The 27,370-nt window shown below is 36.3% G+C and overlaps 1 protein-coding gene and 1 long non-coding RNA gene across 2 annotated transcripts; both read right to left on the reverse strand.

Annotated features, from left to right (window-relative positions):
• Nucleotides 1-551: 551 nt before the first annotated feature.
• On the reverse strand, nucleotides 552-26,714 carry si:dkey-202l22.6 (interferon-induced very large GTPase 1). The gene is made up of 4 exons (XM_067366152.1): nucleotides 26,443-26,714; nucleotides 6,142-8,772; nucleotides 5,800-5,948; nucleotides 552-5,652 (listed from the first exon to the last, which is right to left on the reverse strand). Exons 3-4 carry the CDS (start codon nucleotides 5,852-5,854, stop codon nucleotides 1,085-1,087), a joined length of 4,623 nt encoding a protein of 1,540 aa, XP_067222253.1. The 5' UTR covers nucleotides 5,855-5,948; nucleotides 6,142-8,772; nucleotides 26,443-26,714; the 3' UTR covers nucleotides 552-1,084.
• Nucleotides 14,823-18,464, reverse strand: LOC137005371 (uncharacterized). The gene is made up of 5 exons (XR_010892239.1): nucleotides 18,380-18,464; nucleotides 18,215-18,278; nucleotides 17,853-17,941; nucleotides 17,471-17,545; nucleotides 14,823-15,305 (listed from the first exon to the last, which is right to left on the reverse strand). It is a non-coding gene; the product is annotated as an uncharacterized lncRNA (long non-coding RNA).
• Nucleotides 26,715-27,370: the final 656 nt, after the last annotated feature.

A 27,370-nucleotide genomic window follows, 5' to 3' on the forward strand; every position in this document is an offset into this window, starting at 1 on the left:
CAAGTGCTGATGAGAGAATAGAAATCAAAGTGCCCCAACTAAATTGGTGTGGTGGGTTCCAGCACTGGGGTTGCATGAATTTCTCTGTCTCAGCAAAACAAGTATTCCTTTAACAAACCCATTTAATAACATAAGCAAATTTCACTCCTTTGTCCTCTCAATACCAAAACTATCCCAACTACCACACTACTATCACTTGGAAAGCATCAAATGGGAGGGGTTTTAAGATCTCTCACTCTCAGTAATCTGAAACACCTGTCACCGAGAAAAAGGGAAAAATATTTCAGATTTTTTTTATTGATCATAATAAACCTTAATTGTGAATTTACTGTATAGTTTGTATAAATTTTGCATGCATTCATCATACTGCTGATGAAAAACAGGAATAAAGTGTGTCAGAAAATACTGCATGTAAAAGGTTTATGATGGGAGTGGCTTGTGAAACATGTCATCACCTGAGTGAATAATATGAGGGTTTAAAGAAATTAGCATGGATCATCTGTAACCATTTAACAGACAAAATATGTTTGTTGTTACACTGACTCTTTATTCTTCATTTAAAAATCTGTTTTGGGAATTTCCTTAACATTTTTACGAAACATAAAAAAAAAAAAAAAAAAAAAAGATAAATCACAACATTTATAAAAATGGGAAATCTACCATACAAATATGAAAAACATAGATGAGAATGAGGAGAAAACAAACCAGATTTTAAAATAGTTTTTAGTTGTATAGATATAAGAGCAATATTTTTAATGAAGAAAGAGTAACAGTCCCACACTGGCATACATCATATTTGTAAAATATCAGAAGACATTATGCTAACAATGAGTATTGTTGAATTACATTTAGCTTTTTACATTTAACATAGGCTATTTAAGATGAAAATGAGTAAATATATGAGGAAATGGTCATAACACATTATTACAGGAAAAGGTTCATACATTTTTCATCAACTGGCATGTAAGTGATAAATGAAAACTTCACCTTCTGTTTTTTTATTTAGATAAAAGTTCTATAATACAAAACTGTTTTATCAGCTGAAGTGAAATCCTGGATATAATAATGCTGGTGATGGGCATTATCACTCTGTAATGTGAAAGGCTTCTTTCAGACTCTGTAGTGCCTCCTCCTTAGTGATTTTCCCCCATGCTTCAGGCAATACAGCAGGTGCACACTGATATTCTTTGGCAAATCTAATGTTGTGCTTCATGAACACATACCTCCAGTAGACTGCAGCCCCATTATTCCTAGAATCTTCTGGGTAAATGTTCCAGTCTGGGTAGATGGACCGATACTCCTTAAAGGGCAGAGACTGGCCCCCTGTATGTCTGTTTTGAAACTGGTTTTGTCCTACAATATCTGCAGAGCAGGTGTTGTGGGACAGAGTGGTGGAGTTAGCATTGGTATAACACACTAGGCCTTTAGGTCGATGCACAACAGCTTCGTGCACTTTATGTTCTTTTTCTTCCAGGTCACATGGAGCTTTGCAGAAAGGACAACGCTTATCACACCCCTTCACTCTGTCATATAGCATGTCCTCAAGTTTATTAGGGAGGTCATCAGGGACTTCAATGACGTCCTCATTCTCCATAAATTCCTGAGCAATTGAAGAGGACAACACAGAGACTGATTCCTGTAGGTCTGCAAGGAAGTGCTCACGATGTGTACTTATGTCAAACAAAGGTTCTTCCAAGATTTGAGTTGGCATAGTGATTTTTCCCAGACTCTCCAGGCTGATGCAAACTTTCTCCAGTAGTAGTCTAACATTGCTCTGTGCCCCACTACTAGATTCTGATGCATGCTTAATGCTCCTCTTTACCCAATCAAAGATTTGGTGCATTCTCTGTTCCCTGCGGTCTTCGATCATAACAGAACCTGACAGATAAGCTCTGATAAAGTTCTCAATACTCTTCCGGCTGAAGCTTTCATGGGACTGAAGATACTCATGGAAATTCTCAAAGCTATCCTTTAGCAGCATTTCTTTAAGTAGACCATAGTGGAACTTCTTTGGTGAGCTATAAAGCCGTGCATTTTTGTTCTGGAGCATGTCATCAAATATCTGTCTCTCCAAACTGCTGTAAATAAAGTCTTCAGCTGTTGGCTTGAGGCACAGGTTGGTGAAAGACTGAGCAGCTTTTTGACACTGGTGTCTTTTTCTGAACTGATATATGAAATTCAACATGTGCCTGTCCTTGGTCTCATTTAGAAATCTTTCTTTAGTTTCCCTTTCCCTTTTGAGCAACTGCTGCACCTCTTGAAATGACACCAGTGCTTTGCTACAGATGTATCCTTTGATATCCGCTTCAAATTTGGGATTCATCATGAATGACTCACCTTTTAAAACTTCTAGACCCTTATCCACAATTGCAAGCAACTCCCTCATGTAACTGTCTGAATAGCACTCTTTGTGGTTCAGTTTTTCTGAGACTCTCTTGTCACAGTCTTCTATCAAATTATTGGTGAATCGTTGTGCAACATTCTTATTGTACTTCAATGTTTTCTTCATCTTACTATTCAAAGCAAAATGGCTAGTCTTCACTTTAAAGCCATTGAGTTGGTTTGCATTTCGGAGTCTAACATTTTGCTTTTTTAGACCACGATTGCTTAGGTTTTTCTTTAGCAGCTCCATCATCCTTGCTAAGATTTCCTGTGTTTCTTGGGGGGGTTCCTTCCTGTTGGATGGGATATTTTCCCAAACACTTACAAATTCACGTTCAAGCTCCTTGTCCTCAGTCACAGAGTCATTGTTTTTGTAGGTCTGCAAGAGTGAACGTAACCTTACCTCCAGGGCTGCTTCAAGTGATGTCAATAAGGCATGCATCTTTATTGTCATTTCATGGCGAATGGTAGCAGACTCAAGTTTCTGGGAAACATCAGATGTCATTTGCTCTTGAATGAGGTCTACTCTTTTGAGAAGGCTTCCTTTGTACTTTTCCACAAGGGCAATATCAATATCTTCCTGCCTAAGGTAGTCCCAGAGACTTGCCTTAATTTGGTCTCTCTCTGTACTGATTTGGGTAGTTGCTTCATTCCTCAAAATTGTGAGTACGCCATCTGAATCCATACCTTGTCCATTTTGTAATGCGGATTCTTTTAATTCTGTTATGTGATTGTCCAACCCTTGAACCCAAAGATCTAGTTGATCATTGAGCTGCTTCTCTCCCTGTACAAGTTTTGTGCAAAGGCCAATGATGGCATCAGCTGCACCTGTGTCTCCAAACTTTATGGCAAAATTTTCATTTTTCACTTTCTCCCATAGATTGCACATGTACTCCATTAATGCACCTAAGCAGGTTGGCTGGCCATTTATTGCCTTTTCATGGAACATCGTCAACAGGCTTTTCTTTAGCCTCAGAACTGCATCACTGTTGATTTGATCATTTTGTGATGTCACAGAATTGCTGGTCCATGAGCTGGACAGGTTATGGCTTACACCCCCTGTTACACTTGTGAGAAGTGTTTCTTTTTGAGATTTATTTGGTATCTCTCCTGTGGTAAGTACATCAATTGCATAACTCATGATTTTTCCATCCATTCCTGCATCTTCTGAAGCAACCTTAAAGGTAGTTTTCCTCTCCAGGTTTTGTGTGCAGAGAAGAACGCTGACAGCAATCTGAAGGTTGCTTCTTGCTTCGTCCTGACCCTCAGTTGGTAAATCTACCAGAGTAATGTCACTAAGTCCACTAACAAAGGTAGCCAGTTCAATGTCATGCACAAGACTTCCTCCTGCTTGGCGGTTCAAACCTTCTGTGTCAATCAACATCAGAAATTCACAGTCCATCTCCATTCTTAAGTTGTCAGGTAGGTTGAAGAGAAGCATGTACGCCCCTTTGATATGCCTTCTACCCCACTTTGGGAAGTTGGCACCAAACATTGCAGATAAGATCTCTGCATTCTTAGAGTTGTGGAAACCTAAGATTGTCAAAACTCTCATTCGACTGAACTTTGGCAGCTGCTTGTATACCTCATAAAGAACGCTATATACCCATTTCATGGGAAATACTGAGGCATCCCCATCATAGAGCTCAAGGGGTACTCCATACAAAAGTAGTTCAGCACCTACATACGGTAAGCGGAACATGTCATACAAGTCACTGTTTGGACCACGGAAGTATCGTTCGTAGACCAATCCCATTTCTCGAAGGAAATGTTCAAGTCCAATGCAAGGTTCTTGCATCCATTCCTCATTTGTTCCCCTAAGATGGGACAGTTTATCCAACTGCTCAACTTCAAGTTTCACCCTCATCCAAGAGAGGAAAAATGCCCGCTTGGTTGTGTCAAATGAACAGAGAGCTGCAATAAAAGCTCTCATAGCTGTTGTTAATTTATAATCAAGCAGTTGTTTTATAAGATTTTCCTTCTCCCCTCTTAAGCTCTGGGTTGTATGTTGTTGGTGACGTCCCTCTTCCTTCTCCAGCTGACACAACTGTTTCCATACCACACCCTGCAAGGGCAGCTGGTTCTCCAAATAGCTGGTCATTCCATCTTCAATTCCACTGAGGACTTCTTCAACTTCTCCGAATGCCATTCGACAGATCTCATCTTCATCAACATTAATGTCGAGGTCACTGGCCATACCAGCTGTACCTACAAGATTTGCGGTGTGCAGGTATGGAATAAAGCGATCAAGAACATCTCTTAAGATTTCAGCAATTTCTTCCTCATTACCTTCATAGCCATTAAGCATTGTTCCTTCAGGCATTTCTAAATCCTTCACCAGCCTTTGTTTAATTTTCTCATTATGATTCTCTTGGCCATCCTCTACTGACGTTGAGCAGTCAATTATAATCATGTGGCTTGTATTCTCCCTCCACGAGGCAAGCAGTTCTCGTTCCTTGGCACCAAAACTTCCGCAGAACACTATGAGGACTGCAGATGCGTAACACAGCAGACTCATCTGTTTTTCGCAGTTGGCTGCATCTCCACGGAGATTAGCTACTAGCACAGGACGAGAGAAGACATTGTCATGATGATCTCCTGAAGGCAAGTTCCAACACATCTCCACCAGACCATCTGAGAGAACACGAGGCAGCTGCCCTCCATCCATACCACAGTTTATGAAGCACTCACTCAGCTTGTGTGGACTCCCAAGAACGCGGTTGAGTACTCGAGATTTTGAGACACTGCAGAGACCTAGCCTCACTGCGGAGAGAAATGGCATCCTGGAATTGGCCATGTTCTTCATTATAGTTCCCTCAGAAGGTGACTTCCACTGACCCAGAACACCTCTAAATGGATACAGAAGCATGGTCCCCTTCTTTTCTGGGTAAACTGGTGGAAGATACAGAGGCACTGCAAAGTTGCACTGCAACATTCTGTGAGTGATCTCTTGCTGTAGGAAACTATTTGTTGTCATGTAGATGACAGCAACCAAGTCTAAAGGATTGATAGCACATTGTGAATTCTCATCCATGTCCAAACCGTAGTCTCCTACAGGTACCTTGCAGTAAGTGCTGCGGGCTTGGGGATTACATAACCAGAGCCGCCGGAGGAATGCATTTGAGAGCTCTGTTGGGTTCTGTGGAAAGTCATCTTCAGTGCTTGGAGTGTTTACATATAGCATTGTGGTAAGATCCATAGGTGAAACCTTTTCCCTGTGCAGGTCCAGCATATACAGTAAAGTATGCTTGTCCCTGTCAATTTCAGACACTAGAGAAGAGATATATTGGAAAAATATTTTTAAATAATCCTGCAATATTACTGAAAGCTATGATATTAGCAGTTTCTAAGAAGCTTGGACAAAAACATGTTTATTAATGGAATGCTGGATGCTGAAGATTAATGCATAACCCTCACCTATCTCGGTAGTAAGAGGCCCCAGGTCGGGGGCAATCTTCCGATGTAGAGACATTGTTTTAGAGTGTCAGTTATAATATGTAGGATCACATTGACCAGCCGGCAAATAATGGCAATGTTAAAGAGTGTCCATATTTTTGCTTACGAAACTGGAAAAAAACAACAACAAATAAACTGTTACACAATATATACACAATGCAAATTCAAAATGCATGTTTTAGCATTGACTATACATTTAGTCAAATAACAATGCTGATGTTTTACACTTTTTATTAAACTTAATGTCATTTTTGCAGCAAGACCTTGAGAGTTCATCTGATTATAGATTCAGTAAGTGCCTACCTGTCCTAAAAAGGTCAAATTAGATTTTCGTGTCCTTGATGGAGGATAAATTATATCCAGACTTTTCTAAACTGCATCCATCTGAGGAACACAATTCAACAAAATTGTTCACATTTTGCCTTGAGGGAACAAAATTATGGAAATCATACTGTGCTAATTAATTTCTGACACTGTTGGGGCATTACTGATTAGATATCTAACTGTGCATACTGTATTGTATTAACTTCACATAGCTAAGCTTTTCTTTTTCATCTTATAATGTAACTGTGAATGTGACCAACGCTGTAAGTATTTTGCAGCAAATTCATACACCAACAACTACTTAACATGCATCTTTCTTCCCTGATTTCCAGAGTCATAAGTATGCTTATCACAAGCCACACAGATGGAAAACTAATTTGTCATTAAAAGCAATGCCTTTGCATTCCTCAGCAAGCATTATCCAGTCACTAGTGAATAATTAATTAACCACAGATCCAAAGCCACAAATACCAACATCAGTTATAATCTATTCAGTTAAAATCAAATGTAAAGTACAAATCAGTGTAAATGAAAGCAAAATGAAAGCAATTTCTCCTTTAAAAAAATCAGTTTGTCTGACCTGATACTTTCGTTAGATGCGAGCTGTACTGTCATTAGATGGAACCAACATGGACATAACATTGAGCTCTTATATGAGACCTGAGAGCGATAAGGTCTGCTTTTGTGGAATTCCCCCCACCCCACCCCATTCATTAGGTATGTACGCACATATAGTTCTTGATCACGTACACACTTCCATATCAAAACAACCCCCGTGAAGCAGAAAAAGTACCAAATAATCCAAACAAACTTCTTACACAGTATTAAGCAATGTGTTATGTGATTGTCTAAAACAGTTCTATACATTTGTTTAGGTAACAAAATATCAAACCAAGTGGCATTTCATTTAAAGATAAATGCATATATTTTTAAGCATGAATAGACTTTTAACGTATAACATTTCACAAAAAAGCTTGTTAAATTTGTAAACAACAACATTTGGTTACTCTGCTAGGAAACCTGTGCGAACTCCTCAGAAAGGTTCACTCTAAAAAAATGCTGGGTTAAAAACAACCTAAGTTGGGTTAAATATGGACAAACCTAGCAGGTTGGGTTAAAGGGCACCTATTATGCCCTCTTTCACAAGATGTAATATAAGTCTCTGGTCTGGTCAAGTTTCAGCTTATAATACCCCACAAATTTGCCCATATTTGGGGGTGAGCAAAAACATGCCTTTTACTATATTACTATTTTGCTGGCTAAAAAAATAAATCCAAAATTGGTTGAAAAAAAAAATGGCTGGGTGAAAACAACCCAATTCCTGGGTTTGTCCATATTTAACCCAGCAGTTTTTAGAGTGTTCGGTCTAAGAAAAACTTATTTTTTTGCAGATATTTTGATATTTCAGACAATAAAATGTGCAAAAAAAAAAAAAAAATCTTAGAGACTTACAGTACATTAAATAAGATTCTTAAGCCATATCCAGTGACTTGATGGTGTGCTCACGTAGAAGACACTCAAAAACAGCTTAGCAAAATTGGGAACCCAAAACATTGTGGCAAGTACCAAATTTAAAAATCTAGTTTGAATTACTATTGCTGTTAATTTTTAATGCATTTATGGTGTATAGATTAGGATTATGCTGCCGTGGCTGTAAACGTGATTAGCTTTCATGCAGGAGTGATGACTTCATTAGTGACATCAAACCTTCAGTTATCTATCCAGTTACTGACTGATTAAAGCTTGATTAGTAGAGAAGAAATTCTGAACATTCATGTACTTTGATAACATCTTTATAGATAGACTTGTTTACAATTGTGATTTTTAATGTGGAAAAGTAAAGATTTAATGACATGTCCTGATTTAATGAAAAATGTATAGTTTTTACAGAGACCCTAAAGGGATATGGTGAAGGGAAAAAATATATTTCAATGTTTTTGCAGTCCTCTGAGAAACTTTTGCAATGATAATGAAAATATTATGAGTGTGAGAGGAATTTCAATGCAATATTTCAATTCTTTTGCAGCTTTTTCCAGGGAATGCAATACTTTTGCATGAGAAAGTTTGTATGGGGAAAGCAAAACTTTTTGTGAGACAGCGCAAAAGCATTAAAATATAATTTTTTAATAAATATGAAATTATGTGGATGTGATATTATTCAAAATAATGCAGAAATTTTTAATACAGCAGTATTTAATAATAATATATAAGTTATATAATAAAGAAATCACAGATGTCTGAAGAATTCCTACAAAAGGGGAAGCAGGTTATTTTGAAAAGTACATTTTTACATTTTCTGAAGTCTTTAGCACTTAGCTTTAGCACTTAGCAGTGCGGTTGCTATGTTCTTTGGTTGCTATGTTCTTAAGTCAAATTCAGGTAATTCAAGTTAAAGTGTAATGTCTGGCTCAGGATGAGGTTAAAGCTCTACCCAGAGGGATAAACGCTCATGTGCGCATAGGAAAAGATTACATGCCTCCTATTTCTGTAACGCAAAGCTCTTTAAATGACTTAGCTGTGTGAGTGTGTCTGGCTGAACAGAAAGATGCAGCTCTAGATCCTTGACTTCTCTGAGTATCACCACGGTTGACAGGCTCTGCCCAGGACTACCTAAAGAAAAACACAAAGAAAGACATTGAACAGGCTTTCAAAATGCTGGTGACAATGCTAACAACCATGTACATGTTGGTGAGAGTGGCTGAACAGGTAAGGCAACTCATTAGATTACATCTCCATGCATTTGTCGCCAATTGTCAACATACCAGCCAAAAGCCATTCAGTTGACTGAGATTCTTGTCATTGTTTCGTATGCCAGATGAATGAACTATGACAAAAATGTTAGATGGACAAATACAACAAAAGTACTCATACCACAGAGAACAATATCAGGACTATAATTAAATAAGTTATTTTCTCATTGACTACATGGAAATGAGAGAGTACCCATGTACTTCAATGCGTTTTGTAACCTATTTTGTAACGTTAAAAACAAAGTGCTGACACATTTTATGGACATATACAAAGGTATTATTTGAGTTAACTTTTAAGGGTGTTTCTTCAACTATGGCCATTTTGGCCCTTGTAGACTTTTAGAAAATAAACTCTCTTAAAACACTCTCACTAGTTTAATATGTAAATGTCCAGCATATATCAGTCCCCTTATTGGTCAGGGTGGAAATTATGTCACAACTGAGGGACAGTCATAATTTTTGTAAATAATAATAACAAAAATGTTTTATAAATCATATGATTTATGTTTAATTTACTTCACAGTTTTAGTTTAGTTTTTTGTGTAATAGTATTTTATGAGGCATTTTCACATTTTAAGATTGTCATAAAATAATAATAAAAAAAAAAAAATAATAATAAAAGTATCAAGAATAAATGAAGGCATGGTAAAAGGCTTTAATCACAGCTATATTGTAACATTCATTTAATGAAAAGCAAATGCTGAAACCCAATAGTTTTAGTTCATTTAGTTCATGTAATAATATCGTATGAGACATTTTCACATTTTAAGTTTGGGACAAAATAAAAACAAATAAATAAAAGCATTTGAAATGCATCACGAATAAATGGAGGCATGGTAAAAGGTTTCCAAGACAGCTATAATGTGACATTCATGTAAGGAAAAGTTAAATGGTTTCAAATGAAAATAGTTTAAATAAAAATCAACCCCTGGGTCACAAAAGTTCCTGTAGTTGATGAAACACCCTTAAATGCCATTTTAGTGGTAGCACTTTATTTTACAGTCTTGTTCCTCATGTACACACTATATACTTATTATATAGTAATTACAATAACTGGGTAATAACTAGGTAATAACCCTGAACCCTAAATGTAACCTTAACCTATGTAGTTACCTTCTATCAACCAGTACTTTCTTAGGTAAGTACACCGTAAGTACACATACTGAAATATAAAGTGTAATAGCAAGTGCACATACTGTAATATAAAGTGCAAACCTCTTAGTTCCATGGTATGTATAAAAATATCATGTACCTAAACACCATTTTATGCACTTTTTTATAAGCATTTTTTAAAAATAATGGCTTTTTGTTATATGAAAAGTCTTCATGTTCACATGTCATCTCTGGCTGCTTGAAGATACATCATCCTCCAGTCTCAGTAATGAAGGTATTAGGGTGCACGACATTGCGATTCAGGGCCTTAATACTCTTGATAAACAATAAGAATGAGACTGCAGGAACTAGATTACTTAAGTTTTGACACGACTTCTGTTTATTCCACAAGAGTTGATTTAATTCACAGGGGACAAGATAGATGCTTTTTAATGACAGCTTAGCATGCAAGATCATGACACATCATAAGGCAAACCAAAAGACCTGACGTCATCCTAAAGAAGCAAAATGTGGTCTGAAATGGAAAAGCGTACACACACACACACAAACAATATATTGTCCATCAAGCAACACACACATGCACACACTGATCTAGCTGTGTCTGTTTCAGCTGGGCATTCGATGGGTACGTCAACAGGAGCCTCTTCCGTATGTGGTGTCTCAGCCCCTGCCGTGGCAGGTCCACAGTGTCTCCCATTCTCGGAAAGGAAGTCGTTCAGAGGAGGTGAAATACTTGACTATTTCTTAAAGGGTTAGTTCACCCAAAAATGAAAATTCTGCCATGAATTACTCACCCTCATGTCATTCTACACCCGTAAGACCTTTGTTCGTCTTCAGAACGCAAATTAAGATATTTTTGATAAAATCGCCAGCAATAACACTTCCTTTTTTAATGCCCAGAAAGCTACTAAAAGCTTTCTGCTTTCTGGGCATTGAAAAGGGAGGTGTTATTACACTGTCAGAAAAAAAGGTATGGCGCTCTCATTGGGGCAATACCCTAAGGTACAAAAGTGAACCTTTGAACCTTACTTACCCCTAAATGGTGCATATTAGTATCTTAAATGTACATATTAGTACTTTAAAAGTGCATATTTGTACTTTAAAGGTACATATTAGTACCTTTTTTCCCAGTGACAGCACCGTACCTTTTTTTCTGACAGTGTACAGGCAATGCAAAAATATCTTAATTTGTGCTCCGAAGATGAACAAAGGTCTTACGGGTGTGGAACAACATGAGGGTGAGTAACTAAAGGCATCATTTTCATTTTTGGGTGAACTAACCCTTTAACTATTACTGTACCTACAATACACAACCAACTAACCCCCTAACCAACTAAGTCATATTTCACCCCCTAATCAAAAGAAAAACATAAGAAAATGTTTGCACAATTAAAACGGAGCCTGCAATAAACATTATTGTCATGTCAATTTTTTTTTTTTAAATTAAGTATTTATACATTATGATAATATTTGTGTAATAAGATAATTTAACTGAATAAAATTAAATACCTAGTTCTCTCATGTAGCTCTAGATGGCACAGGCTGATAGGTCCTTAACTCAATTTGATAGTGATCACATCGTTATCTACATAGCGCAGCTGATTGGTTGCTGTTGCATTAGTGGTCAATGAGATGCGGCTCAACATTCAAAAACTGGTAGCGTTTGCTGTTAGCAGTCTGAAACCCTCCTCCTCCCCAGCACCACCTGTATAGATCTGCTAGGGGTTATTTCATGTACAGTATATGTGCAGCAGCAGCATGTCTTACATGTTCACAGCAATGTCTGTGAATGTATTTGCAGTAGCAAGTCTCTGTACTTGCTGTGTAGCAGCAGCAGAGTACTCCGCCAAGACCAAATACAAGACCAACATTACATATGCATTACCATGCCAGTCTCTCAGAGAGTTGTCATGAAATGAATTCATCCTAAAAGTTGCACTGTGCTTTGAAAAGATCTTTGTGAAAGAGTGAAGGTGAAAAGGGCAATGCTGGTGGGTGGGCAAAGAGATGAGAATTTTAATGTGGCTCCAAAATATGCAGTGGATGGTTTGTTTGAAAAAAAAAAAAAAAGCATTGAAGCCTTGCTCAATACTTTGGTCTCATTTCTAGGTTTCTTTCTTATTATTAGTTTCCATGTGAACTTAACCTTACATTCTTAGTGGTTGCATCCTGTTATATCGTTCTACTGAAGTTGCGCAATATGACTTAGTCTTAATTCCAGTAATGGTCAGACATTACTAGGTGCCGTTCAAGGCCGACACACACACACATATTCCACTCTCTGCTAACCTCAGAAAATCTAGGCTTGGACATCCCTCAGGTGCCTATAATCCAATGGAGAAGGATTTGTGTCTTAATGCAGTATGGTCCCTAGAAATGAAGTCTGTATTGAAGCCCTGAGGTTCTTAAACAACAGCCACTTAATACATTTATAAATCAATGGTTAATTATCAAATACATTAATATTTCACTAATAATGAATTAATTTCCATTTGGATCCTTAATTTTCTCAATTGATATAAAGAGAAGAGAGTTTAAAGGTAGTCATTTAGCTGATTTTTTATCCAAAGCATATCACAGAACATTCATTACGAGGACAATCCCCTATAAAAGTGTCCTTACTAAAGACAGTAAAGCAGCTTTCCTTTTGGCATGTCAAAATGGTCAAATCAGGCTGCTTTACATTTAATAATTTAATCAAGTGATGACATCAGTGCACTTTCTTTGCGTTAAAGGATTAGTTCACTTCAGAATTAAAATTTCCTGATAATTTACTCACCCCCATGTCATCCAAGACGTTTATGTCTTTCTTTCTTCAGTTGAAAAGAAATTATGGTTTTTGAAGAAAAAATCCCAGGACTTTTCTCCATTTAATGTACTTCACTGGGGTACAACGGCTAAAGGTCCAAACTGCAGTTTCAGTGCAGCTTCAAAGGGCTCTACACGATCCCAGACGAGGAATAAGGGTCTTATCTGGCGAAACGATTGGACATTTTCTAAAAAATAATAAAAATGTATATACTTTTTAACCACAAATACTCATCTTGCACTGCCCGGTGATGCGCCACGCATTACGTAATCACGTTAGAAAGGTCATGCATGATGTAGGCGGAAGTAGTCAAGAGCCCATTACAAAAAAAGGTAAAACAACAATGTCGGTCGAGAAGAAAATGAGAGTTTTTCACCCTACCGAGGTACCTACGTCACACAGATGCCATCCAATATGACGCTAAATACACTACTTGGTCTCCAGTACGAGATCAAACTTTCCTGTCAAATGTAGTGTTATGTAGGGGCCACACAGTCGTGGGTCATGCAGTGCCTTTGAAGGGAAATCCCCAATTAGAAGTATCCAAGAAATACTCTTAGACACTGTCATGCACATTTCCTATCATACTGAATTTTTCTGAAAACAATCATGGTCCATTTTAGTGACAATAATTGTGGGTCCACGGAGTAGAGCGGCCATAAGGACCGTGACATGCCCTCAACGGCATGAACACATTGAGTCGCAAAGTAACCCGCTGCAGTGGCATGTGTGGAATGTCCCGGCAAAGACGTCTCACACCTGCGTGATCTGTCTGGGCCACCATGTCTCGCACATTCCAGCAGGAAAGACAGAGGCGACACTTGTGATAAGACTGTCATGGCTGATGCTTTCGTGCGTACAAGGACATAAGGATGCACTGACACTTCCGAAGACCTCAAAGTAGCGATGCAAAAGCAAAGTGTAAAAGCATTTTTGAGATGGTGCTGAATTTCTGAATCTTGTTAAAGGGATAGTTCACCCAAAAATGAGTATTCTTATTATTTACTCACCTTCATGTAGTTCATTTTTTTGCATAATGGAGCATCTATTTTCATACATGTGAAAAAGGTTTATATGGGAAAAGTTGAGAGCCTAAAATTACAAAAAAGGCAATACAAGTGGTCCATATGACACTATATCCCAAGTCTTCTGAATGATAACTAATGTGAGCAACAGACTAAAACAAATAACCTTGCGGTGAAATCATTCCCCTCACAATAGAGTTTTTTTTTAATGCCTACAAATATGCAGTTTGATGTCAATGACGATCAGTCAGGAGACAGACAATAACCACTGATACCAAACTTGGGACAACTTCTTTCCAAAAAGTTAGTAAACACAAAAGAAACTTATAGGCTACTACATAATTTGGAACAATAAAGGGTGAGTAAATGATTTTCATTATGGGGTAAATTATCCCTTTCTGTGCAGTTGGAATAGAGTGCCCTTACAGAAAAAACACATGAACTTCACATGTGCAAAAACACATGTGGTCACATGTGACCACATGCACATGTGATTTTTGCACATGTGATTTTTGCACATGTGAAATTTAACATGTGAAAACATGTGAAAAGCACATGTGATCACATGTGACAAAATGCACATGTGAAATTTAACATGTGATCACATGTGAAAAGCACATGTGTTCACATGTGATCACATGTTTTTCACATGGGAAATGTGTGCTTTTGGAACATTTACACATGTGAAACACATGTTTTCACATGTGAAACCCATGTTTTCCCATGTGAAACCCATGTAAACATGTGTATATTCCCATGTGAAACCCATGAAATCACATGTGAAACATGTATAAAATAGCCATGTGAAACGCATACATTCCCATGTGAAAACCATGTAATCACACGTGAAATGTATATTCCCATGTGAAACCCATGTGATGGAATGTGAAACCCATAAAGTCTCATGTGAACCCCAAGTAATCACATGTGAAATGTATATTCCCATGTGATCACATGTTAAACCCTTATATTCCCATGTGAAACCCATGTAATCACATGTGAAACGCATATTCCCATGTGAAAACCATGTGATCACGTGTTAAACCCTTAAATTCCCATGTGAAACCCATGTAATCACATGTGAAATGTATATTCCCATGTGAAACCATGAGATCACATGTGAAACATGTACATTCCCATGTGCGATCCTTGGAATAACATTTGAAACCCATCAACAATCATTTCTAACAAAACAACAACAGAAAATGATAGCATGTTCTTATGTAGGGCCTATAGCCATGTTTCCCAACATTAAAACAAACAATTCAAATTTATTTACAATTCTTTATTTATAAACAATTATTTTATTTAATTTCATTAGAAATACAAATGTGAATATGAATTTTTAAAACAAAAAAAGCAAAACCAAATATAAAAATATGAATTGTGAGTTTCTGAATGTGTGGAATGTCGTTTCAGTCCTCTGTGTCTCCTTCAGCAGGTTTCCTGTTTTGGGATAGTAAAACAATCAGATTAGGGCAGTCTAATATCTATCCTGATAAAGTAAACTTAATAAATAAAGTAAACTATCCTGATAAAGTAAAGTTTTATTTCTTTTCTTTATGGATTTCAGGATCATATATGATATGTTATATTGGTAGTAGCCAATCATATCCTGTGCGCACCTACAGCATGCCCTCTAGAAGCCATCCAAAATGGGAGTTCTAATGACTCTAAGGATTTCTAGTGAGGTAAAAACATAGCATATAAAGATTTGTATCTGACTCAGAGTATTCTATTTATGTCTACGTATATGCAGGGTTCGTACGGGTGCTTGAAATCCTTGAAAGTGCTTGAATTTTGATGATGTGTTTTCAAGGTTTGAAAAGTGCTTGAATTTTGGATAAAGTGCTTGAAAATCCTTGAAATTGTAACTGTATTTCTTTTACAACAAATACCTATCTGTTTATTAAATGGAGAAATAAAATGGCGCGTTTATATTTTCGCCTGGCTCCGCATTGCGAGCATAGACCGTAAAATAGTGAACGATTCGTTCATTTTGAACGAGTCTTAAATATGACTCGGGACAACGAGTCATCTCAGAGAGCGATTCGTTCATTTTGTGTTGACCGCGCATGCGCAACATCTCATAAGCATACTACGGGAAACAGAAAAGATTAGTTCATTTCTCGAGTCCGCGGGTCCGAGTCGTTCGTTCATCAAGTCACAGCTCCATATTAGGGCACGGATATGCAGTCTGTACTGGCGGAAACAGAAAAGATTAGTTCATCTCTCGAGTCCTCGGGTCTGAGTCGTTCGTTCAAATCCCCATAGGCTGAATACAGAAACAGAAATGATTAGTTCATCTCTCGAGTCCTCGTTTATAATAATATTTATTTTAAATAATTTAAATAATAACAACACCACATTTAACAATAAAAATATTCTTACACAAACAAGATGGAACTTTCTTTTTGTTCAGATGTTTATTGCAGACTTATTTTGATAATTTTATGAAAATTCTTAAATATAGTAAAATATACAGTCTATAATCCGAATGTAATGTTGTATATTTTGCGAGACACTGGACCGGGAAGCGGTCACGTGACAAAAGAACGAGACTCGGACCCGAAGACTCGAGAGATGAACTAATCATTTCTGTTTCTGTATTCAGCCTATGGGGACTTGAACGAACGACTCGGACCCGAGGACTCGAGAAATGAACTAATCTTTTCCGTTTCCGGATGCTGGTGCTGGTATGCTGGTCATCAGCATACCAGTACCAAAACACAACATATGCTGGTCTTGCTGGAATGGGATGCTGGTGCTGGTATACAGTTTTATTTTATTCTATTTACAACTACATTGAATTTTGTTATGATGAAAATCATGAAAATACAAGCTTTCATTAATACACATAAGTTAATGTAATAATAATAATATATTGTTCAGTAAACAACATTAACACAATAATAATAATTTTTTAACAAAAACAACAGTCATCTGGCTCAGCAAGCAAATTACAATAAAACATTAATTCAACAATAATTCATTGTAAGTGCTCAAATTTGTAAGGATTTTATGTTTTTTTTTTTGGTCTGTTGAGTTGCGAGTTATAGTCAGAATTGCTTGATATAAAGTCAGAATTGTGAGAAATAAAGTCAGAATTGTGAGAAATAAAGTCAGAATTGCGAGATATAAAGTCAGAATTGTGAGAAATAAAGTCAGAATTGTGAGAAATAAAGTCAGAATTGCGAGTTATAAAGTCAGAATTGCGAGATATAAAGTCAGAATTGCGAGATATAAAGTCAGAATTGCGAGATATAAAGTCAGAATTGCGAGATATAAAGTCAGAATTGTAAGATATACAGTCAGAATTGTGATATATAAAGTCAGAATTGCGAGTTATAAAGTCAGAATTGCGAGGTATAAAATCAGAATTGCGAGATATAAAATCAGAATTGTGAGTTATAAAGTCAGAATTGCGAGATATAAAGTCAGAATTGCGAGGTATAAAGTCAGAATTGCGAGTTATAAAGTCAGAATTGTTTTTACTGTATGTTGATCCAAAGAACGCAGCCTTTGTGAACAGAAGATACTTTAAAAACATTAAAAATCTTATCGACCCCACACTTTTGAACATTAGTGTATGTTTAAGAGGCTTTACTTACTAGTCATTTGGTCCGACAGGAACTTTTTTATCCGCTCCAACTCTGCTATGGTGCAGGGCATCAACAGGGAAGGATCTAGGAACATAAACAATTTGTCACAGAGCCAACAATATTATTATTCAATGCCAGGTTCATTAAAAGAAAAGAAGCTACAGCAGGAAAAGAAGAATACACATAAACTGAATTTATGTTTTTTGTTTACTTATTCATTAAATATTGCTCATACAGTGTCACTTACATTTGGATGTCAAAGCCTTCTTAAAACAAATTAAATAAATAAAAACTGTAAATTTGAGAAAATAAAGAAGAAAATAACAGATGCATGGTATAGGTAAAAAATATTGTGGAAAACATGGATATGGAGTTAATTGGTGAGTTTCACCTGTGTTTCCTTCCTGTCAGCAGGTTCCTTCAGAAATGCTGAAATCTTCTGAGCTTTCCCTCTGTTGTAGAGGGGTTATTTTGTCGCTGCTGAAATCACAGAACAATGTTTATCAATATTTGTTTACCATGAAAGATCAAAACGCTTTTGAAAACTTGTGCTCCCTGCAAGTTACGTCACCGATTAACAGTAGGCTACATTTACGTTTATAAATTAGCCAGCTTCTAATCACCCATAGACAGCAAAACCTTTACAAAACTATCAAAACCTCTACACATAAACCTCTACACATCATCTACACATAAAGATGTGATTAAAAGCCTAAACTATTATAAACAAATCGATCGTTAGAGTTAGCCTACCTCTTCTGAAAACGGGATGCTAACGGAGATGATAACGGAGTTTTTCGAAGACACTAAACTGTTTCTGTAAAGTAAATATTCAACATAAGTGTGTCAATTGCATGTTAGAGAAGTGTCAAGAACAGTTGTGTGTGTTATTCGTGTGATTTTAGCGACTAAACTCACCTGAAAGAAGTGAAAACAACAGCGAGAGGCTGCTGTTTTTGCTGCTTGTCAGTTGTTGTTTCTCCGTTTCCATGGCAACTCTGCGCCGCTCCAGGGTTTGAAAGCTACTCAAATGTTCAGCCCGCACGCTCATAAAACACGTCAGTCACGCAGTATTTACATAAATAAACATGTAGAATTAACACATTACATAAAAAAATCTCATTAATATTAAATCATGAATTTAAAACTCATTTTGTAGTTTTATGACCCTATAGGAGCAAAATGCCACCCCAGCATAGTGGGACAATTGTGGCACTTTTATAACTTAATAAGTGTGTAACTTTTATAACTTAATTATTTATTTTTTTTACAAACATTCAACCACGTTATTTTATTTGAAAGCGTGCCCATAGGCAGTTTTTATACCAAGTTTTTGATATAGATATTAAGTCAGTCTTAATATTTTTTATTCAGACTTTCAGATTTTTTAACTGTAAAAATAATATAAAATAAATACACACTTATCAAAAAAGATGTCCTGTAAGCGCTTAGTAGAAACTGGACCGATTATCGGCTTGCCACTGGTGTACCAATGGTGACCCAGCAGCGGCAAACCGCTGGTGATGTGCCACCCAAAAAACGCTGTCAGATTGACGGCATTTTCAGATTGGTCAGCTTGCCGATGGTGTGCCGACGGTGGTCCGACCGTTTCAAGCCGCTGACTTTGTGCCGCCCAAAAAATACAACATGTGAAAATATATTCCACATGTGCTCCACATTATAACCTATAGGCTAGTAACATGTTTTCCATATGTGCCACTTGCTCCATTATGTTCAAACTTTGTTCACATGTGTTGACATGTTGTTCACATGTGGTGAAATGTTGTTCACATGTGGTGAAATGTTGTTCACATGTGGTGACATGTTGCTCACATGTGATCATATAAGTTCACATGTGATCACATGTGGAAAACATGTGATCACATGTGAAGTTCATGTGTTTTTTCTGTAAGGGTGCAACCACTGGTTCCAAAAGTAAAAACTCAATTTTCTCCATATGGAAATTGATTTTTAACGATAACGTGTGTATATATATATATATATATATATATATATAGATCTGTCAGTATACAGTAGATCTGTCTTAAACATTTATATATATATATATATATATATATATATATATATATATATATATATATATATATATATATATATATATATAAATGTTTAAGACAGATCTACTGTGAGTCCAGAGGGTGATCACAATTTCACCAAGTACAACATGTTCCTGAATCAGTGTCGCTGTTGATCCTGGAACAACATTCCAATCAACCAATCAGATTTGAAGGACAACTTTACAGTTTGTCAAGTTTAGGCTTACAACTAGGGTTAGGTGCTTCTACATCAGTGTTATTCACCTATCATTTCCCTCTGATTTTAGGGAGAAGTTATGGTAGGGTTAGATTTAGAGGTAGGGATTAGGACTACATTTTTGTACAGAAATGTTGTTCCAGGATCAACAAAATATGTCTTACTTGACAGAATCAAACAAGTTTGTCTGTCAGTTTGGTACTGAAGCTACAAATTCACCAATACAAAATTTGCACATAGTTAGTTTGCCTGGTTTGAGTGTGCAAAAAAAATAAATAAATAAAAAAAAAAAAAAAAAAAAAAAAAAAATATATATATATATATATATAGAACACGTACAACAATATATTATATATATATATATATATATATTTTAATTTTTTCGTGTAATTAAAAAATTATTTAAAAAATGAAACATTTTTGAAATGTGCACACCTACATTATAGGAAATGGAGGGGTTAATGATACAATTATTTTTGTTCTTTTATGAATTTAATAATCTCAGGATAAATGGTAAAAGATATTTACCAGGAAAAAACACATTTATTTAATAATAATTGCTATTATGACACACTTTCATCATTGGAGTCCCCGAGTCTGTTCACTCGGCGGCCATATTTGCAACGCCTACAGGCAGCTATTTCAGGCATCCAAGACCAAGTCCAATCTATTTGAATGGGGGAATCATGAAATCTCAAAAACTGCTTGGCCAACTCACAATTAAATAACATATTTCAAATCAGCAACAAGATTTGACATGAACTGTCTCATAAATGTTGTTTCTTATGCCAAAATAGCGTTGAAAAGCATATTTTTTTCAGCCTATTCGAGCCAATGCGCATAATTAAATATTGGTTAAATATTGGTATATATTTTATTTTAAAAATTATACTTTTTTGCAGTATCTATGGGGAAAATGAATGGAAAAACACATGTAACCAATGCGACTGAAAAATTGGTTGGGCACTAATGCACCAAATAGAAAAGCAACATCTTTCAAACACAAACATTCCCCTCATCTGCCATTGGTTGAAAAATAGATAGTCCCAACCACAATCTTTGGTTTAAACACTGTTGCTATACCAGGCCGATCAGGAAGCTCAAATAAACAAAACAATATTTTGATACCACCACAATGATTATCATCACACTTTTCTGAGAACTCAACCTACAAATGGCTTATTCATAGTTATAGTTATAGTTATTCATATATATATAAATAAAGACACAGAAAAAGTATTTTAATAATTAATAAAATACACACTTCAGCATTTGTGTGTGTATGATTTGTTTTGCAGTTTGAGGGCCAGAGAAGGAACAGCATAGGAGTTTACAGAAAGCGTAAGTATTACCTTAAGTATTGTAATTGTATTAAAAAACAATATATATAATATATATGTATTGTATATATAATAAAAACAATATATACATATGTGTGTGTGTGTGCGTGCGTGTGTGTGAATATCACAAAATACTCCATTTTAAAATATTCAATTTTTAGACTCTTCATCCAGTAACGGACACACCGGAAACTCTGCTGAGAAGGCCGCGTCTACAATTCAGAACCAGTACAGGAAGTACCAGCAGAAGAAGCATAAAGACCACAAATGAAAGTTCAACCAGGCTAAACTGTCAGCATTTGAAGTGTCCATTCCATGCTTTTCAAGACACAATATTCTCTTGTCTGAACCTTATAACCCCAACAACTGTCATCACTCAAAACTGGTCTCCATCAATGTTAAAAGACGACTTCTGTGAGCTACACAGTCACATATTCTGATTCACAGATAGCTGACACCTGCACAAACGTCCAGACAACGACAAACATTTCAGACCATTTGCTGATAAAAGACGCCACAAACTTCAGACACAAACACTTTAAGATCTTTAAGATAAATGCAGACAATATGTTCACAATATATAGTAGAATATCACAGGAATGTACATGAGGACAAACCATAGACTTCTTTAATTTGTATATATACTTTAGACTAACCATAAAAAACTCTTTGTATTTTTAAGATTAAAAGAAAATATATTTAGTTTTTTTCTAATTGAGGATGCCCTTGAATGCGGAGTTGGAAGAGTTACTTTAAAAATGTATTCTGTTACAGTTACAAATGACTTCATGAAAAAAGTATTCGGTAACGTAATCCAAGCACCACAGTATGAATGTAATCTGATTACTTTTGGATTTCTTCAAGGTCACAAATGTAAATAAAGTCAAGTAAAATGCAAATGTCATCACAATACTTTCAATTATTAAGGACTTGATGCAAATATTAAATATTTAAGAAAATGCCATGTAGTTGTAACTATGCTGTAATTAAATGCTCTGGTAATATATGAAACCAGAATTTTATGCAACAGAAATGTTTCAGTAACAGAAAAATGCAGGGTACAAATTTGCATTTTTTTTTCCTCAAGCAAATATAAGAACAGATGCACTGAATTATTTTAACATTAAACAAAGCTAAAAAAAAAAAAAAAAAAAAATTATATATATTGTAGTATTTTGAATTCATAATTCTGTCAGGTATTGCTGTTAGTCTGTTGGCAGCATTTGCCATACCTAATAATGACTTAGCTGCGTCTCATCCTGTGTCCAAACAGAATGATTGGAGACAGGTGTTGTTTGCGCACGCGCCAGTAGGTGGCTCACGTGAGTCATGACTGCCAACAGAACCAGAACTATAATCAAATTTCATTATAGCCTTGTCAAAATACAATTTTTTTTTAACAAAATGAAACTGTAATCTGAATACTTTGTTATTGATGTAACTGTAAAGAATTAAAGCTACCCGTTTTTGGTACACTGATTACAGAACACTGGAATTGTTGAATTAGGCGCAATTGTGCCCCCAATGTATAGCTAAATAAACCCACACAAACATTTATGTTTTTTTCCTAATCATTTTAGGTTAATCAACATTGTGTAACATTTCTCTGTTACAAGTGGGTGCTAGTGGTGTTTTAAAATGGAGGCAAAGTCCTCAGTTTTTTTTTTTTTTTTTTTACTTTTTTTTTATCAAATGTAAATTCCCTGTTACACTTAATGTTGTCACATTTTCCTGGTTAAATAAACATTAGTGTTACATAAATACTGAATACAATTCTATGCTGTATTTTTTACGCTATGTAATATTGTTGTATTGATTAAAACCAAGTAAAAATCTCGAGTTTTACGCATTTTTACATTTATTCCAAAATAATAACTAGGCAGTAACAATCAGCTCGGTAAACGCTGGTCACAGACACGAAAATTTACCCAAGCTGATTGCTCACTAAAACCCCCCCAGTTTTTTCAGATCATTTCAAGTTTGATTTTGACGTGACATTAAGCAGTGATATCTAAGTGGGTAAGTTGTTTACTTACTTTTTTAATCTCCCCATTAACGGCATCGTTTTCTCCATTCAGGTCGATTCGCGAACGCGCACGAAAACAAGAGGCGCGGTTTATCGCACAAACCAATCAGATCCAATCATAACCGTATGCACGTGACGTCACCGTCGACCGTTACAACTGCGGTCACGCCCACTGAGTGGCTGACTGAGCGGCAGCATTGGTTCTCAGCGTGAATGCCGCGAAAAACACACAAAACACTTCCAAAACGGGAAAGAGCTTTGTGATTGACTGTACACAAACCTGAGATATATATTTAAAGACTGCCGAAAGCTACAGAAAAAAGAAGCAAGGATCTCTGCAATTCACAGAAACAGATGGACTCCAGGCAGAGAAACATGGATTTGCAGTTATCATTTTCTGTCGAAATGTTGGATTTTGAGGAAAAATCATACTATGATATATATTGTATTGTTATATATTATGTTGACAACTCATCAATTAAATATTTTCCATTCTGCATAACTGGGTGTTTTTAAATAAACACTGACAAAAACTATACTATAAAACTATGTTTTAGGGCTGGACAATATGACGATACAACATTGATATAGTGATTACACGGATTTAAACCTACTGATATTGTAGTTATAGATTTGCAGATTTGTTTTCCCCGGCGTCGATAACAGGCATAAATGTCAGGAAACATGAGTCCTGCTGCATGTCAATATCCATGGATTAGGTTTATTTGACAAGTTGCAAGTCCAGCCTTTAGTGTAATCGTTTGTTTTACTCGAGTTTTCAGTTTCCCCTATTAAATCGGAACTTTTGCGAAGCTCCCCCTACAGGTTCCTTCAGTGAATCACACTGTCGTAAATACTCCAAGCGCAGCTCTGGATTACAACGACTACAACGCTCACCAGCGCAGTAGTTTTGCAAATACAGTACAAGAAATCTCGATGGAGGTGGGTAATTTTCGAAATTGTCTTATAAAGTCATAATATATACATTGTTTTTGAATTACCGTAAAGCATTTTGTCACATACCCTCTATACATCTCATCTCACGTTACGTCTTCTCGGCCAATCATTGTGGAGATTGAATCTCTCTATCACGAGCACAAGTTAATTACGTTCCTGCCGTGCAGTTTTGCCAAGTCCATGGTTTTCCCGTGGAATTGGGCTACTTTTACACTGTTGCGGTGGGTTAAATCAACCCAAAATAACATGATATTTACCCTGGAATGCAAATTTTACCAGGGGAGCCCCGCCAAAAACGCAAATTTTACCCCCCGGAATGCGATTTTTATCGTTGGACCCCCCTCAAATGCCTTTGGGCTAGTTTTGAGGAGCAATTTAGCGGGTTTTGTTGTGAAAACCTAGCAACCCTGCTGCCGCAGCACTTAGATCAGTTGTTTTCAAGCTGAGGTTGATAGTTTAGCAATAAAGTATAAACTAAAGTATAGAAAATGAGTTCAGCGAATTGGGAAAGTTTCCTCTCGATGTTCTTGTGTTCCCTATTCAAATGCGTCATGTGAACGAAATCGGCTCATTACAGACACTCTAAATGGGCTCGTGCATATGAGGCGCCAAACTGGACAAGCGATGCGAATGCCGCGAGCGAGCGAACCTGCGCGAGAGAGATCGAGTGTGTCCGAGAGCGAGCGAACCTGCGCGAGAGATCGAGTGTGTCCGAGAGCGAGTGAACCCGCGCGAGAGAGATTGAGTTTGTCCGAGCATTAGTAAATTAGTACATTAGTAAACAGTGATCAGATTATATGCAATCACTAAAACAATTCTACTGTAGGAGTGGAATTTGGGGACCAAAATTGGTTTCAAAATTAGGATAAAATTTTAACAGAAAGAACACAACAATTTACTGTAATTCTACCATTTCAATACCATTTTACATTTGCAGCAATGATTACAGCTATAATTCTACAATATAAAACATAAAACATTACATAAACAATACATAATTAACATCTTTAGTGGCATATATAAAATGTAGGCTATACAGACATATCAAACTATTATTCAGTAGATGGAGAAAAAATAAAGAATAAATAAATTATGGTACATAATTTTCTGTTTATTAAAGCACTATTCTATTTCTATTTATTATTTTCTATTTATTATTTAAAAAAAAAAAATAATAATAGGCATTGACAAATTGGCTGAAACTGAAACCCATCATAAACAGCCTTAACAGGAAGTTAAGCAAAAGGAAAATAGCACTTGCTTTAAAATGAATCCTTTAAAAAAAAAAAGTTAATTTGTTCAATTAAATTCTCATTATTCATTTACCCTGATGCACAACTGCCTTTCTTCAGCAGAACACAGATATGTTTAGAAAGAAATTTGAAATCTGTAGATGCATACCATGAAAATAAAAGACTGCAATCATTTGGAAAGTCTAAAAGAAATCAAATAATGTCTTATAGCAAAATAACAAAACAAACAAAATAAATAAAGCTTTAAAAGCTCATCCTGTTTGCACTCAATTCATTAAGAGGCTGTGTAACAATTATGTTACCATGTTCATGTGAAAAGAAAGTGATGCTTTGATTGCAATAGAAGAATGAACTTCACATGGGAGTTTCAAACCAAATTTCAAACACCATCAGAGCCCTGGTCAGATGCACTAATTTAAAGGTGAGGATGTTTTACTTATTGATTTGTTTTGTTTGCATAAATCACAATGGTGGAACCCATTTTCTTGCATTATATATGCATACAGAGCTTGAATTTCCGGCAGATTAAAAAAATGCATTTGTGTTCTGAAAAAGAAAGTCATGTGCACCTGAATGGCATCAGAGTAAGTAAACAATGAGAATCTTCATTTTTGAAACAATAGGCCTCCTGCTTTATATTTCAATCATTATGATAACAATGTTAAAAAAAACAATGTTAAAGAGAAAAGTGTAAATCGCACAGTCCAATGAGAAGAACTGGTTTGTCTATAAACCTTAAGAAGAGTCCACTTTTTTCCCTTTATGTTAGAAAATGTAACACATGACAAAAGATTTATCATTAACACTGCACATGGCTGTTGTGTTCTTTCTATTACACTTTTATCCCAGTTTTTAAACTGTAATATTGGTCCCCAAATTCCACTCCTACAGTAGAATTGTTTTAAATGACTGCATATAATCTGATCACTGTTTACTAATGTACTAATTTACAAATGCTCAGACACACTTGTTCTCTCTCGCGCAGGTTCGCTCGCTCTCGGACGCACTCTGTCTTTCTCGCGTAGTGTCGCTCGCTCGCGGCGTTCGCTTCACTTTTGTCCAGTCCGGCGCCTCATACGTGCACACCTCAGAGTGTGTAAAAGGATTAGTCCACTTTCAAATTATACTCACCCCCATGTCATCCAAGATGTTCATGTCTTTCTTTCGTCAGTCAAAAAGAAGGTTTTTGAGGAAAAAATTCCAGGATTTTTCTCCATATAGTGGATTTCAGCTGCTAACAGGTTGAAGGTCCAAATTGCAGTTTCAGTGCAGCTTCAAAGGTCTTTAAACGATACCAGACGAGGAATAAGGGTCTTATCTGGCGAAATGATCGGTCATTTTCGATAAAAATACAACCGTTTATGCTTTATAAACACAAAATATTGCCTTGAACATACTTCCCGTTTCCGCGTTCTTAAAAAAGCTTATGCTGAATATCATACGCCTTCCCTATTCTACTTACGGAATGAAGGACATTCAGCGTAAGTGTTTTGAAGAATGCGGAAACGGGAAGTACGTTCAAGGCGATACTTTGCAATATTTTATCGTTTAAAGCCCTTTGCTAAAAACTGCAATTTGGACCTCCAACCTGTTGAAATCCACTATATTGAGAAAAATCCTGGAATGTTTTCCTCAAAAACCTTCATTTTTTTTTGACTGACGAAAGAAAGACATGAACATCTTGGATGACATGGGGGTGAGTAAATTAGTTTATTTAAAAGTGGATTAATCCTTTAAGAATGCGGGAGGGTGCCCTTCTCTTAAGCCAAAAAATACATGCGGTCCACAACGGCATCAAATCTGTACAGCAAAAGGCCCCCTCAACATCTGACAACACACAGGCTCTCCATGACAGCGACCCAGAGGTGGAGTTCAGACCTTCCCACTAAGGTACGCCTAATTATTTAACTATTGTGGTAATTTGCAGGTCGTGTCAAAAAGTTCTTGGACTAGATAAATAGCTGTATTCTGTATATTACGTGTATGATAATTTTCTTCCAAATAGATAATTTTGAGCTACTGGTATGATACTTTGACATTTCCAATCTGGCAACACATA

Source organism: Chanodichthys erythropterus, chromosome 17 (assembly GCF_024489055.1).
Source record: "Chanodichthys erythropterus isolate Z2021 chromosome 17, ASM2448905v1, whole genome shotgun sequence".
In the NCBI taxonomy this organism is placed as follows: domain Eukaryota; kingdom Metazoa; phylum Chordata; class Actinopteri; order Cypriniformes; family Xenocyprididae; genus Chanodichthys; species Chanodichthys erythropterus.